The 16,600-nt window shown below is 40.8% G+C and overlaps 1 protein-coding gene across 15 annotated transcripts in view; it reads right to left on the reverse strand.

Moving 5' to 3' along the window:
* The window catches only part of svila (supervillin a), a 160,174-nt gene that overhangs the window by 44,912 nt on the left and 98,662 nt on the right, over window positions 1-16,600 (reverse strand). For 13 of the 15 annotated variants that reach the window (XM_031298250.2, XM_031298242.2, XM_031298252.2 and 10 more), the window contains 6 exons: window positions 15,447-15,579; window positions 10,339-10,392; window positions 5,861-5,941; window positions 4,011-4,176; window positions 1,744-1,827; window positions 99-185 (listed from right to left, as the gene is read on the reverse strand). In XM_031298250.2, the coding sequence (XP_031154110.1) occupies window positions 99-185; window positions 1,744-1,827; window positions 4,011-4,176; window positions 5,861-5,941; window positions 10,339-10,392; window positions 15,447-15,579 (605 nt within the window). The remainder of the gene's footprint in view (window positions 1-98; window positions 186-1,743; window positions 1,828-4,010; window positions 4,177-5,860; window positions 5,942-10,338; window positions 10,393-15,446; window positions 15,580-16,600) is intronic. The other 2 variants (XM_031298243.2, XM_031298247.2) reach the window with 2 other exon arrangements.

Raw genomic sequence — 16,600 nt, forward strand, 5'->3', positions numbered from 1 at the left:
GAACAATGTGAAAGGCCTAATTCGGAACTCAGTGACTGAGTATGGAGCCAAGCAGAGGTGATGATGAACTTGTAGACAGCGTGCCGAACAAGACTGACCTTTACTGTTGAGCTTGCCTAGGAATAACTCCAGTTTATCCAGCTTCATGTCCGACTCCAGGGTCAGATCTGGTACAGTCTTGATCTCTGCACAACACCACACACACCCAAACACACCCACACACACAAACACAAACACCTGTTAGAGCCATACATTTACTCTGTTAAATAATAGCATAGATATTATCTCTGTACAGGCATGATGTCTGAGGTTCTGTTGTTCAGAGTCAAACTTGCCACCACTGATGCTAATGTTGAACGATGACTGAGCATGAACAGTTGCATACAGTCACAGTGAAGTTATCTGAACACATCTATTGTCAGTCACAATCATTTTAACAACGGTAAACAGCCACTAAATATGAATCCCTCTGCACTTCACACTCATGCATATAGATGGTAACATTATCCCATGGTTTATATTCTATTAGGCTTTGATGACCTAATAGAAGTCATAAAGCAACATCAGCCACATTAGTATTGATGATATTTGTGGTTTTGGGTGATGATGAACATTGCATTTGGTGAAACACCAAACAACAAAAGGGAATACACCTTCGATATCGGACATCTCCTCCATGTCTTTTGAAAGAGAAGCAAAGACAATCAATTACAACGAGATGTGTCCCAGAATCATTTTAAACAACAGTACATTAACTGTAAGCTAAGAATCTGGAATCATATCACACAGGAATCCATCCGAGTTCAACGCAACAATTCAGTAAATTAACTGTATCCAGAACTAAACTCGTGACTAAACTCTGACATAAACCAGTCTGTAATTATCCATCAACATCCTCTGAGCTTAAGCATTAGTCAAAGTAATTCATTATTTCTGCTTCTTTAACTTATATATAATTTCATAAAAATGAGGTGTGTAATTGACCATGAATTCCAAGAATAAGTGTAAAACTCGGTGTTAGTGGGGTATATACTGCTGGTAGTTGGAAAAAAAGCATTGAAAAAATTTGGGATGGACCGATCATTGAACCTGGCTGATTATCGGGCCGTTTTTTTGTCAGTTTGCAGATGATCTGTATCAGCGTTTTATTTTCCTGATAACTGATAACATGAATGAATTAAAAAGTGTTGTACTTTGGCTCTGCTACAGCTCTGTGTCTGTCCCTCTGCTTCAGTTTATCTCACCACTGAGTCTGACTTCATGTCCCCCCCCACAACACTATCTGACTCTCTGTTACTGGGGATTATGGTGAACGTTTCTCATTTATTAAATATATTATTTGTGTTGGAGCTTGTAACATTCCAAAATCCTAATTTTGACTTCAAGATTTTCATTTTCACTGTAAAGACATATTGGTTCCAGAATCGGTTTCATCAACGATTAATGATCGGTATCGGCCTTGAAAAAAATCCTAGATCCCTAGATCCTCGATCCCTAGACAAAAAGCAACAAAAACATTGATCATTTTCATGTTTCATCTAGAGCTGGGAGGACACGTGTTCATGGTCGGCCGGACGACAACACAAGGGTTAAGTCTAAATCAGATTGGAGCAGCAGCTCAGCCCTCCGGTCTTCATTCACCCTGCTAAATGAACTGAACAGCTCCACATAACAGACAGAACAGAATGGATACAAGAGTGTAGTGACAAGCAAACACGGAGGAATAAAAACTATTTGACTGACCTTCCTGTGGTTTGGAGATTGCAGGGCAGCTGTTCTTGGGTTTGGAGGACACTGGAGCATGGAGGGCGGAGGCGGAGGCCAACCCTGTTGTATCAACACAAAAGGTATGGCAGGTATGAACATGCAATGTCCCAAAACGCATGGCATGGTTACTGCGCTGTACATCGGGTATGGTATTTGTGGAAAAACCAAACATTATAACATACATGGGTCAATGACGTATAAGGATTTTCAACAGGCCTTAAAAGAAGTCATGTGGTGTGACTGTGAATAATCCGAAAATAAATTCACTTCTTAACTATGCTTAACTATTAACTAATTTCTTTTTTACAAGTTCTCAGTTAATTCAATGTGTTAAGAAACTAAGTATTTGCATTTCTTTTGAGTTTTTGTGAAAAATGATGTCATAGTTTTGTTCCATAGTTCAAAAAATGGACATCATTGGACAAAGTTTGTTCATATATTATGATGGACATATAAATACAAATGCTTTGCAATTTTGTACTTTTGGCTACAAAGCACTTTGGAAATCTTCCCAAATAGGGCAAAAAAATATATAATACATTTGAATAGATTAGGGGTCATTTCAAAGATGTTTTTAAAAACAGGTCATGGCCAGACGGTCGCACCACATCATATTTTGACACTTACCAGGAAAATTACAAATAAATGTTTTTTTAAATATTAAAGTGAATACATATATGGCAGAGGTACTATATATGTTTTCTTCATTTTCAGCCTTTTTTTAACTGAAGAAAATGTCGGACGGAAAATGTAGGCATTGTGTCATTGACCCACATACCATCATTTTCCACTTTAATTAGGTGAGTCTTTATGTCGGTTTGTGGGCTTACATAGAAATCGACAGGTGTGGGTGTTAATAAAAAGTGACATATGCTTTATAAATGAGGAATAATATGCAGCAGTAGTTAAGGTGCCCTTTACGTTGCAATCACTGGAACTAATGCTAACAACACTGATCTAAAAAGGAAGCCAAAGATACAGAGGCGCTGTCAAAAGTTTTGCGCTTCGACCCAAGGCTCTCGGGTCTTTTAAGTCGCCAGAACTATTTTTTATTTTTTATTTTTTTTTATTTAAAAAGGAACAAAAAGTTCCCTCAGCCCATTGTTGTCTGTGTTTCCAACTCCGTCTAAAGACGCGTGAAGATTAGGCAAATCAGTCTGCTGACGTATTAAAAAGCAACATGACGAGACGGGGGCTGCTGGTGGTTGCAGGGGTGAACACACTTTAGCAGCCTGCAGTTCAGTGTGCCGCCCTGTTGTACTGAGTTTTAGAAAGATAGCCACTGTTAAACAATCAGAAATATTGTTTTATTTCTCTTATAACAGCTCCGCCGTCTCTCTCTTTCTCTCTGCTTGCTTGACCGACACACACGTGTGCAGCAAATGCAGTTCAGTGTGGTCGCAGACTCGCACAAATCTCTCTCTCTTTCTTTTTCTCTCTCTGTCTTTTAAAAAATGAGTCGGGTAGCCAAAAGCTAATCCTTTAAAAAAAAAAATGTACTTGTAATACTATCAAACAAACAGAAATGTTCTCCCATTGCCCTAAAATGTTCATAAATCAATATGAGAGTACTTCCTTGTTTTATGAAGGAAGCGGTAGGCGAGCAGCCACACTGTGTGTTTGACAAATCAGTGACGTTCATCCCTGCAAACCCCACCCTGACGGTTCCTGTGCTTTCAGAAAGTATTACCCTCCGATCCGGGACTTATTATTGGGGGGTAACTAGGGCCTGGAAAATGTCCCTAGAAGTTAATTTAGACCCTGGTCCCTGCGGTCGAAATGCAACGAGTTCCTCAGAAGGTCCCCTGATTCCGGGGGAGTGTTCCTGTGGTCGAAATGCGGCTTAAGATGCATGTGAGGCTGGCTGAGGCAAACATTTCTGATGCTTATCCTTGCTATGCTGTTCTCCATCAGCCATAATCTGGCCAAATCCCCCAACCCCCTCCTCTGGCTGAGCCTGAAGCTAATAGGGAACAATTCCAACCAGAAAATCATTTTCTGCCTGAGCAGCCACTCTGGCCTGGTGTGTCTGGGCCTAAATGGAGGGAAGAGGAGAGGCATTTCCCCATAGCTGCTTATTGAGAAGGGGGATATAGAGGATTTAGGGCAGAGCGCTGAGACTGAACTGCGGACTTAACTCTCTGTGCTGAAATGACTTGAGTGTAATTCAGCATGTGTGCATATGCTTCTGAGAGATGGAGAAGGACTGCAGAGAAAATGTGTGTGTTCACTTTCCCTCTGACCTTTCTTCACCATACGTGCAGCCACAGTGAACTGGGTGGAGTCATTGGCGGCTCCGTGGCCTTTCGTCTTCCAGGCCTCCTCTTGGGCTACTATCAGCTCTTTCCTCTCCTGGATGGACATTTGAGCCTCCATCCCCTGGCACTCCATCTCAGCCTCAGCTATTCTCTAGGAAAACAGAGACAGGAGGAGAGAGAAGTTACTCCTGGTGGAGTGAAAGCCACCTCAGGGTACTACGCTGTAATTCATCATCAGTTTGTGATGTTCGATGCATTCCAGGTGCCATTTTCTGAGTAGGTGACTTAACTGTCTTAACTGTATCCAAAACAGTACTTTTTGTTAGGCTTTTTCTAGAATGACTGTCACACTTGAACTTGGACAGTAGTACAAAACAAAAATGGAACTCTCTTACATTTCCATTTGCTGTTTGTGACAAATGTTTAAATATGGAATATTCCTTTAAGAGCAGGCCAAATTCACAGACAGACAAAGTAGGAGGGACACCAAACGGGGCTGATTCACACACAGGAAGCATATTAATGCCCTGCCTCACATTAAAAGCAAGCCGTTTTAACAACATCCACAGAGAAATGATTGATTTTCGTTACTTTGCACATGACTTTAGAAATGTTTTAGTGCCACCATAATGTAAACGTGAAAATCATTTTTGTTAAAGTGAAGACAAAGAACAATAGCAGAAAGTGTCCTTTAGTGACCAATGATAACATAACTCATTTGGTGCAAATTTTGATTCGACTGTGACTGTGTGTGTGTGTGTGTGTGTGTGTGTGTGTGTGTGTGTGTCTCTCTATGTGTCTGCCACTAGGGAGGGGGGAGCTGGAGGATTAGCCAGAGCACTGTGTATATATAGAACTGTATTGACAGGGGTCACCTTCTCCAGGGGTGTCTCTCATCCACTTGAATGGGTCTGTGAGATCCATGCAAGCAAAAAAAGTCAGCTGGATGATGGCGGCATGGAAAGGTAGGGCCAGCAGTTCATCTGCATGTACTGTGCTGCAGTAACACAGAGTCTGACCCTGGATTTCCACCGAATGCGGAACGGCTGCGGAACGGCTGCGGACCGGCTCCGCTGCGTGTCGTCTCCGTGCTCCGCCGTACGTCAATACCCACCAGGTCCGGATTTGTTGCGGTACGGCTGCGGCCATGACTGACAGCTGACGTCACGAGGACCCACTAGATCTCTCGAATTCAGGTAGAATAGAACCACAAAACCAACAACAGTTTGTTTCCATCCAGAGGAGTAGAGGGGAAACAACTCTGTGCTGTTCCTCTGGAGGGCTGCGGACCGCTGGAGCTGTGCCGGAGTTGGAACGCAGCCGTTCTGCAGTCAGTGGAAATACACACATTGACTTTACTGGAAACCTAATGACTCCACCGCCATTCCGGAGCGGATCCACAGACATTCCGCAACTGGTGGAAATTGGGGGTGAGATGGGCTCGGAAATGCTACGAACTCATGGTGTGAGTGGTACCGGAGCAAAATTGGAGAGGGGGTGATAAGGCAACGCTCCAACATTTTAAAAATCCGCTCTGTGGTCCATCCAAAATCCCCCCGCTCGCTCCACTCACATGCTCTGTTGGGGGGTGAAAGGGTTTTTAATGTGAAAGAATGCTGTGCAAAATAACTACACAGGTATGGCCGAAGAGCATTTTGGAAAGACTTACTCTCTGTTTAGGAAAGACGCATGTTAAAATGATGGGGTTTGTGATTTGTGCATGGATTCCAGAGCTTAGTTAAGTAGGCAGGGAGTAGGGGAAGCAAGAAAAAAGAAAAAAAGCAAGAAAAAAAAGCAAGCAATGCATGCGACAAGAGTAAAACGAAACTTCCTACCTGGCTGGCTGACTCGTCAGAGGAAGGAGTATGGATAGGAGGCTCAAGAGGAGGAGAGAAAGTAGAGGGAAAGACCGGCTCCTATAGACAGTCATGGGAAGAAGAAAAAGTATTTAAAGGGGCACTCTGAAGATTTTACACGAGGATCAGTTTCCTAGTCTTGGTCAATGCTGGGCAGCCCGTGAAACCTCTTGTCATCATTATGACATCATCATGACCCATACTGAGGGGTTATCAGACATTAGACATCAGGGTTATCTCATATTCGAGTTTGAAGACAGACAGAAAGCCTATGCAACGAACAAAGTGTTAAGACAGAGGTGGTCAATGCATTTTTGGATTTAAAACAAATATCAAGAACAGCCTTCTTTCCCCTGCGTAACGTTGCCAAAATTAGGCACATCTTGTTTCAAAACAATGCAGGAAAACTAGTCCATGCATTTGTTACTTCAAGTCTGGACTATTATAATTCCTTACTATCAGGTTGCTCAAATAAGTCCCTTAAGACTCTCTAGTTGATCCAGAATGCTGCAGCGCGTGTGCTGACAAGAACTAAGAAGAGAGATCATATTTCTCCTGTATTAGCTTCTCTGCATTGGCTTCCTGTAAAATCCAGGATTAATTATTTAATTAAAATCCTTCTCCTGACCTACAAAGCTCTTAATGGTCAGGCACCATCATATCTTAATGAGATCAATCTACCAACCCTTATAGAGCTGGCTCAGGTTTGCCTTGGACCAGCTCTTAATTACGCTGTTATAGTTTTAGACTGCCGGGGGACTTCCTTTGACACACTGAGCTCCTCTCTCCGCTCTTTCCATCTGTGTGTATCCATGTCCCAGAAATGCTTGTTACTAACCTAGCTCTGGGGAGCTCATTCCCCAGAGTCCTTACGTTTTCACGCTTCGCAGTTTTCCTTGGATCAGGGTGGCACCTAAATTATGGTTGCAGCTGCCGCCGTGGTCCTGCTCGACGCCCTGCTACACCCTGCAGTGCCCTGCTACGCCATGAACTACTACAACTACTATTTCTAGTCACTGTTCCATTATCTGTATTGTGACTATTATTGCCACTGTTCATCACACCCCCAACCGGCACCGTCAGACACCGCCTACCAAGAGCCTGGGTCTGTCCCAGGTTTCTCCCTAAAAGGAAGTTTTCCTCACCACTGTCGCACTGAATGCTTGCTCTTGGGGGAATTACTGGAATTGTTGGGTCTAGACCTACTCTATCTGTAAAGTGTCTTGAGATAACTTGTTATGATTTGATCCTATAAATAAAATTGAATTGAATATAATTAAATAGTCTTTTTGGAGTTTTACCCATGCTAGGAAGGAACTTAAAATCAGGACATCTCCGCCTCTGTTGCTTCGATTTCGACCACTCTTTTCTTTTTGGCAGTGTAACACTAAATCAATGAACCCTTCAAAAAATAAATAATTAAATATAAATAAAACAAATAAAATTGACACTTTATTTCACTGTTCAGTTACATTTAATCTAAACTTGATTGCCGTTCATAATGGTTTCATTATAGTCCATATGTTGTTTTGTAGGCTTCTTTACCGTGCCAGGTGTGTAATTCGGGTGGAGAATACAAAATTCCTTTTACCAAATCAGTCTTAATTAATTAATCTAACTAATTTTGGCCAACTGGGGGCAGGGCAACATGAAAAAACACAAAAGTAACATTATTACTTTATAAAAGTTATAGTGGATAAGCAAGCATTTGCCTATTTACATATTCAGCAGATGCAGGGCAATATTAGCATCCATCCATTTGGAGTCATGTTTCTGGCCACCAGACAAATGCCAACATTCCAAGACCAACATTTGCCATTCTCTTATTCTGTTCAGGGCTCCACCAACTCCTGAGGGAAATACTGCATGGGGTTCTTTAGCTGCTTAATGTTTTACTATGACCACCAGCTAGTCGCTAACTTTGTCTGTTTTTTTCAGTACAGTAGGTTAAAGGGATACTTCACCGATTTAGCATTAAGCTTTGTATCAGTAGAAACACGGTAGTATTTTTAAATGACCATGCTTCCCTCCCTCATGTCCCTGAGAGGAGAGATCTCTGTAATTGTGGGTCTGGAAAAAAGATGACGCAAAATGACGATTTTTGCGTCATCTGAGGCTATTTTGCCCAGAGGCTATGGACTACAGCCAGTAGTAGGACCTACTTCCGCATGTTGTCAACCCGCCCATAGGGGGTTGGACTGCCGACATTCTCCGAAATTTCACGAAACAAAACGAGTGTCAGCCATCTTGAATCCTCGCGTAGCGTGGCTTCTCAGCATCAAAACTTTAGATAGATAGATTTATTCATCCCGAAGGAAATTTTATAAACAACAATTATGTGCATTCAAACTACCGCACACGTGTACCACCGGGATACATTGGTACAGATCGGAGAATATGCAGGACACTTCATTACAGACGGAATACTCGACACACTACGCGAGCTTCGCCCGCCAGCTATGGAGACCAGCGGTGCAGCTCGATGCCTCTGGCCGGTGAAGGGACATCATCAGCGGGGGATGTTGAACGAGTTTGTGGGTGGCAAATCGTGTTTGTTGTCCGCTCATTAGACAACAAACTGGACTACATCCAACCAACGAAACTCCCAACGCGAGTTCAGAGACTGCTGTGTTTTTGTTGTTGTGGAAACAATTGCTGTATCGGACTATCCAGCTACGGACTATCCAGCTACCAGTCTAGCTACTCTACTAGCTCTGTCCCCAGGTAAGACTAGCTAGTGGAGGTGAGCTGTGTTAACACGGACTGCCTGGTGCAGAAATGGGGGTGCTTGTATCCAACTAACTGCTAACTGCTGGTGGAGTTTGTGACTGTTAAATGCCGACCATTCTACATTACACGCAAATTTGTATACTCGGTGATACAGTCTACCAATCGCTAACGCTAGTAGCTAGCTATGTGTTAGCTGAACTTTATGGAGCATATCATGTGTGTCCATTGGAGGGACAGTCGCAGCCAACGAAACCCCTAATGTTCACAAAAATTCATTAAATTGAAATCGGACACCATAGTTAGCTTTATAAGACCTTGGGGTAGATGTTATGTAAGTGGCGTGACGAAATTCAAACTATAAATATACGAAAGTTATGCCGAAAATGAAGCTAACTAGCTGCTATCTGTACACATAGGATTGGAGGGACAGTCGCAGCTAACGAAACCCGAGAACCGGTGACTTTCACTGGGTATGGAGGTTGCAGCTTTCTCGTCAGACTGTGTGGAGCTCCTAAAGTCCGACACGTCTTACTAAATTTGCAATTAGCCATCAATTTTTGTAAAACGGCCCATATTTGAGCTTTATATAGTTGATTTCTCGCTTAAAAATGTATCAGAAGTGAATTTAATAACAAAATAGCCCTTTGTAGTGTCTGAAATATGAGACCTGCTGTCTCGTCTCCAATGTGTTGTACAGCCTACCAAGCGCTAATGTTAGTATGTGTTAGCTGAACTTTACGGAGCATATAATGTGTTTCATATGTTGTTTTTATATAATGTCGTTTTTATATATTTGAATTGTGTAACCACTTGAGCCACAGTGAAACGTTGTTTCGTGTGTATGGTTGAAATGAGAATAAAACACAGTTGAATTGAGTTGACCGTCACTGTCTGTCTGTAAACGGTAGGCGTGGCTTGGGAGTGGACTCAGAGCAGCGAAGCAAGTGCATTCTGGGATTTAGTGTCTTTCATCCACATGAGCCAAAAACACATTTCCTGGCTTTTCTCAGCCTAGAAGGCACCAATTTAAACATTTTTTTCACATTTATACTACATAAGTGACCCAATTTAAAGATATATTCAGCTTTCCAGCGGTGAAATATCCCTTTAATCAGAGGGGAATTGCAGCATTGGTTGATAATTCTTTGTGGACACATAATATATAGTAATTTGATCTACTGTTCATATAAAAATACTGTTTGTATTACTACGGTGCAGCTGTAATGTACTGCATGTGTTTTTTTTGCCTCAAATCTTAAGATATTTAGTCTGCTTGAATATTATAATCAGCCTTAAAAAAAAAAACGTGTTATTTTTGTTATAAGAACGCAAACTCCTCTTCATGTCACTAAACCCCTGCATTCACAGAAATAATTAGATAATAACAAATGCAATTTAAACCTTAACCATACAGGCACACAGAAAACACATCCACAGAGTGTTAGACTGTAAGAGAAAAAATCTGAAATTCTGAAACCCAACGGGCAGTGGTGGAATCACCTTCACCATGACACACACACACACACACACACACAAACCCACAAAGACCCCCACCCACACACACACACAGCCACACAGAGGATGTATTTATCAAGACAGTGTGCTAGCAGCCAGGAAATGCAGTTAAGGATCTAAAATTGAAATCACTAATCCAATTGAAATGCACTTGATAAATCCCACCGCTGTGTGTGTGTGTGTGTGATTCCGGCCTTGCACACTGGCCTTACCCATAGCTGGTCAGACACAGCAAATTCATCGATCACCATCTGTGCTTCATCGCCCTACAGACAAGCAGCCGTGGGAGAGAAGGGACATGTTTGCTGAAGGCTCTGTTGTCCCGAAAATAACGTCATGGCCAAATCACAGGATCTCACATTTTTGATACACCATTTGCACTTTCTGAACTGTTTAGTTTCGTTTTAAGGTCGTTTAAGTAGCTACATACTTACTGTGGTGGGAAATACCAAGACCACAGTATGTTTGGTGTAACAAGATCAAGATCCATCAAAGAACATGCCCTTGGTTAGAACAATGGAAGTCTTTATTTGCTCTGCTGTTGGCATTTGCTTGACTCTGCAGAGTTTTGTATCTGCCTGATCTTTAGTGTTGCTCGTCTTTGATTTAAAATAAGAAAGTGTCCTGATGAATGAGTAGGGTTGGGTACCGTTCGGCTTTTTATGATTCCGATGCCGAATCGCTACTTTTAAAACGATTCCGATTCCTAAACCGATTCTTGAAAAACTGAAAAATGACAAAGGCTCTTTTATGGAGTTTTTTTTTTTTTTTTTTTTTTAATTGAAAATTATTTAAATTTAACAATATATTAACGTTTTGAAGTACTTAAATATATAATAAGTAAACCTAAGTCACGTAACACATAACTACAAAAATTTTACAAATAACAGTTAAACTATTAACAAGTAACAACAAAATAAATGTTGAGTTGGTATGTCAACCAGCTTCAAACTTTAGCAGTTCTTCTGCAGAAAAATGACCATATTTTTGCCTTCTCTGGCAAGATTAGACACCTCTCCTGACTTATGGCATGTCCTGCACAGGAGAAAACTCTCTCAGCTGGTGTCCAAGAGGCCTGGACACACAGGTATGAGTTTGAAAGGGCAGACAATTTGGGGAGGCTGTCCCGCTTCCCCCACCACCAGGCTACAGGGTTGGCAGAGCAAGTGTAATATGTTTACTAGCGATCACATGCAGTGAATGGTTAATATGTTTTTACGTTCGTTTTGGTGAGCCCAGAGGGAAAATATGGCATTTTAAAAGTAGCCTACATTTATGAACGGTAGACTACAGAGAAAGTGATATTTTTACGTCCGTTATGGAGCGTGTACAAAAAGCCATCTATCAGCAGTGATTGTAGAGTGCATGTTGGAGAATAGCGCAGACATGCGCTTCACACCGCGAGTGGGCACGTGCGCCACTTGGCAGAAAAGGGAGAAATAAAAAAAATAATAAATAAAAAAGAGATTTTGATGAAAAACATGCTTTTTTTCAGAAAAGGCAGTCCAGAGCAGCGTATTATTTAATTCATAGCGGCATCAGAGCATTAAAAGCAAAACTCTTCCTGACCCTAAAACTAAGGTATATACAAAATATTATATGTACTGTAACGGCAGAGCTGTTGATCCGAGCTGAACAAGCCCTGATGAGCAGCTGGAAAGAAAAACAGACGCTGCTGAGGATGGTAGCAGTTTGAATATGTCTAAACAGAGAGGAACGTGTACCATCCCACCCTAACCCTCCTTTTAAAAACAAACAAGAGGATGCCAATACAGAAATGCAATCGACATGCAGAGGAGGAAATGAGGTTTATTTATTTATTTTTTTTTTTAAAGGTAAAGAACATGCAAACAGAGACAAAGGCAAACAGAAGAATGAAAAGTTACATGTAACATGCAGTTCAGTGGAAAGAAGGGTTGAAGCCAGAAAGGTGAAATACAGAGGCTGCATTACACTGGACAGTTAGTCAAGTTTTCTTAAAGTGCACACAAAGTAATTCACTTTTCTCTGAGTAAAAAATAGACTTTGCATCTCAATGTATGTGTTATTTAGACAAAATTAGGCTTTCAAATCCATCTTAATGTACTCTAATCTTGATCATCTTTAATCACAACTGTAGCAAATATATGGATATTCTACAGACAAATTAAACTTATTTGTATGGAAGTCTTTGGCTGCAAATATTTAAAATGAAATCAAAGTGAAATTCCATTATCCATTTGTGTACAAATAACGTAGGGCAAAATTTTGTCACATTTTGTAATCCAATTCTGATTTTAATTATCATGGTTTAAATACCTAGCGAAATTTTTTTTTTTCGTTTTTTTAGTGTGCTCGTCAGCATAACATTGACATGATAATGACAATGTAATCACATTAAATTAAATGAGAAATTCAAACTGACAGACAACATACAAGCTAAACTTGAAAATGAAATTGCAAACTACTTTTGCATTGGAATTATGTCCTTAGGGTGCACATTTCTATTATCATCATGGCAGTGCTATGCTACAGAGTACACTCAAACATATTTTCAATTGAATTTTTAGGCCATAATTACGTATTTTCAAACATAATATAATTGATTTTACAGGTTTAATTATAATATATTTTGTTTCGTCATGCATCATGCACGCACCATGAAAAAATACCTTTCAATTTAACTATTACTTTTTAATATCGGCAGCCATACACTTCCATACCATGGAATGAAAAAAGCATGCTCCATGAAATAATGTTTGACTGATCCAGATACAAACAGTATCTATTCTACTGCCATGACGGAGATAAATGCAGATTAACTCCAAGCACAAAAACATGCAACAGCTGTGTATGAGACAGAACAGAGGAAAGAGACAAAGACATCAAAAGACAGACGTGGACAATACACAACCTCTCTGTTTAGAGACATCCAAAAAAATAATCCATGTTCCGATTGCAGGTTTCTACTGCAAAATTGTTCAATGGCTGTCATGCTTCTGACATTGCTATGACTCTAGAGGATGTGTCAAAATCAAGGTCCGCAGGCAAAATCCCGTCCCTTGCAGATTTTGATCCGGCCCGCATATCAGTTTAGGTTCATAATACATTTTGGCCCTCCTAGTTTTTGTCGCTTTTTCAACATTTTGGCGCACATTTTGAGTTACACGTCAGCAGAAGAAGAGCATCTGCTAAACTCTGTTTAATAAACAGCCCGACTTCAGAGGCTTGCCGTCATAATGCGACACTGCGGATCAAATCAAATTACTGAAGCCTGCCACTGTATTAGTGCTGCATTCAAGTCCTACGGGCTGAAGAGTGACCGTTAAAAGCAGTTCCCTGGAAGTTCTCATGTGTTCTAACTAGGGCTGCACGATTTGAAGAAAAAGTCATATTGTAATGATTTACAACACTGTGATTACAATATAATGGTATCAGGAGTTTACTTGATTATCAAGGACGATGCAGAAAATAGGCTACTGAAATTTTGTGTATTTTTTTACTTGAACATACAAGTTAAACGAGCATAAGAAGAAATGCGTAGACAAAAATGCGCAATGCTTTTTTTTTAATAATTTAATATTTTACAAATTGAATAACAAAATTTACAAATTCCTATTAAATGAATCCATTTTGTATGCCCTTATAAACAATGACACTCATGATGCGTGTGATATATTGACTACTGATTAAGTTACAAAATATATTCAAACCTCTTCTTAAAGTCTTCATGCTCTGAACCCCTCTACGCTTCAGAGGGCAGATTCAACGTCGAGTCTACACAGAAGCATAAATCAGGCATTAGCAAGAGCGAGAATGATAGGCGTCGAGTGACGCCAGTGCCTGAGTGGTGAAGCGAGAGAAGAGAAGGACCGCCGGTGAGCATAGTGGCTGTGTGAAAGAAAAGCGAGAGGCAAAAGAGACAGCAAAGACGGTGTAAAGTGATTAACAGTAAACACTAGGGATGCACCGAATCCGGGATTCGGCCTAATATTGAGCTTTTTGACGGGGTTCGGTTTCTGCCAAACCTTAGAACCCTATGCTTGCACTACGCGTGCTACGCTGGTCGACATAATGACGGCGCCGTTGATTACAGGAAGGTGTTTAGGTAGGTGGAGCGTTCAATGCAGTAGGCTGTGAGAAAGTGAAAATGGAACTGGTGAGCAGAAAAAGTGTAGTTTGGCAGTACTTTCAGTCAAAAGAAGGCCATTCAAGTCCAGCTACATGTTCAATTTACAATGCCGATTTGTCTCGTGGTGGCGAGGACCCTAAACTATACACAACATCACCGCTGTTACATCATTTGGTATGAAACATCTGAAAGAATACGAGTTGTGATGAAGGAATCTACAGACAGCATCCAAAATGCAGCAACTTCAGGTACGGCAAAGGAAGGACAGTCACTGTTTACTTCATTAATGTGTTTACTGTGTTCATGGACTGAGGATGGGAAGAGGATTCGGTATTCGGTTTCGGCAGAATCTTAACCAGTGGATTTGGTATTCAGCCAAAGCCCAAAAATCTGTATTCGGTGCATCCCTAGTAAACACCGAGTGTCTTCTTCAAGGCGGCTTCATCTGTGGTTAATACTGTCGGTCGAGTGAAGGGTGTTACAACCAGGTGAATGAAGCGAAGCGTCTGTTTAAATTGACAGGCTGCAGAAACGATCTGGCAAGTTAGTGTTTACAGATTGGTCTGTTTCCTGGCAAGAAATTTGGGCTGTTTGGTTTGTGTTTGGCTTGGAAATGAATGGAACTGCGTGAAACACACCAGAGGAGCTGAAATAAAGTAGTAAAGTTAGTTAGGAAAAAAAAGGAAGATATTTTTCGAGAATAAAGTTATTGTTTATATTTTAATGTACTGCATATCTGCCAGCCATCAACCCAAACAAATATTTTTAAATAAACAGGGATGCTCAAATGTATTCAGCGGCCCTCATAATCTGTTTTATTTTCCTTGGAAAAAACAATTGGCTAGTGGAAAATCTGATTGGCTGGTAACTGGTCACTAGCCATGTTTTGTTTACTTAAATCGCACAATGTTTGCGGTTATGTAATCACACAGAATGACATTGCGATTAGACTAATCGTGCAGCCCAAGTTTGAACTTGTTTTGAAGGTGCCATGATTGGAATTTGAACCATACTATAAGCTTCTGATGAGTAGGTAGTAGTAGTAGTTCAAACAGGACACTGTACCATATTTTAAACATGACATGGTTGGAGCATACAGTCATGACTGCATGAAAAACATGATGTAAAAGACGTGACAGACGTACGGCCGTCTCAGGCTCGTCTGTGGATGTGTTCAGTCAGCAGTGAGTGTGCAGGTCAGTGGGTTACCTTCTTCTTGAAGCTCTGCTCCAGCTCCCAGTGCTGCGCGTGCTGGTCGCCCACGGCAACCTTCGCCACATTCTGCTTCTTATTGATCCTGTTCCTCCAGTCGGCCTCGCCGCTCTTCTTCAACAAGGCCACTCTGGGAAGGACAGAAAGCAGGAGGAGGGGGAGAGTTACAGTGAAGTTCATACTTTAGGGGAGAAAATACAGCCCACGTATAAAATATGCTCAGCAAGGCCGTGTGAGATGCTGGGCTTTAAGGCGGCATTGTTGGACCAGAATCAAAACCTAATCACATGACTTAAACAAAAAACATAATAAAAACTGAAATATTGATTTAAGATTTATCAAAATTCTTACTTTAAATTTGCTAAATCATAATTAAAACATTTGAGAATTCAGTGGTGGAATGTAGCTACGTACATGTACTCCAGTACTGTACTTAAGTACAAATGTTGAGGTACTTGTACTTTCCTTGAGTCTTTTCTTTTCATACCACTTTCTACTTCTACTCCACTACATTTTAGAGAGAAATATTGTACTTTTTACTCCACTACATTCATCTGACAACTTTAGGTATTACTTTACATTACATTAAAGGTCCTATGACATGCTGCTTTTTGGATGCTTTTATATAGGCCTTAGTGGTCCCCTAATACTGTATCTGAAGTATTAGTATTAGGGACCATTAAGGCCTATATAAAAGAGACTTCAGATACAGTATTAGGGGACCACTAAGGCCTATATAAAAGAGACTTCAGATACAGTATTAGGGACCATTAAGGTCTATATAAAAGAGACTTCAGATACAGTATTAGGGGACCATTAAGGCCTATATAAAAGATACTTCAGATACAGTATTAGGGGACCACTAAGGTCTATATAAAAGAGACTTCAGATACAGTATTAGGGGACCACTAAGGTCTATATAAAAGAGACTTCAGATACAGTATTAGGGGACCACTAAGGTCTATATAAAAGAGACTTCAGATACAGTATTAGGGGACCACTAAGGTCTATATAAAAGAGACTTCAGATACAGTATTAGGGGACCACTAAGGTCTATATAAAAGAGACTTCAGATACAGTATTAGGGGACCACTAAGGTCTATATAAAAGAGACTTCAGATACAGTATTAGGGGACCACTAAGGCCTATAT

Source organism: Sander lucioperca, chromosome 23, assembly GCF_008315115.2.
Source record: "Sander lucioperca isolate FBNREF2018 chromosome 23, SLUC_FBN_1.2, whole genome shotgun sequence".
NCBI lineage: Eukaryota > Metazoa > Chordata > Actinopteri > Perciformes > Percidae > Sander > Sander lucioperca.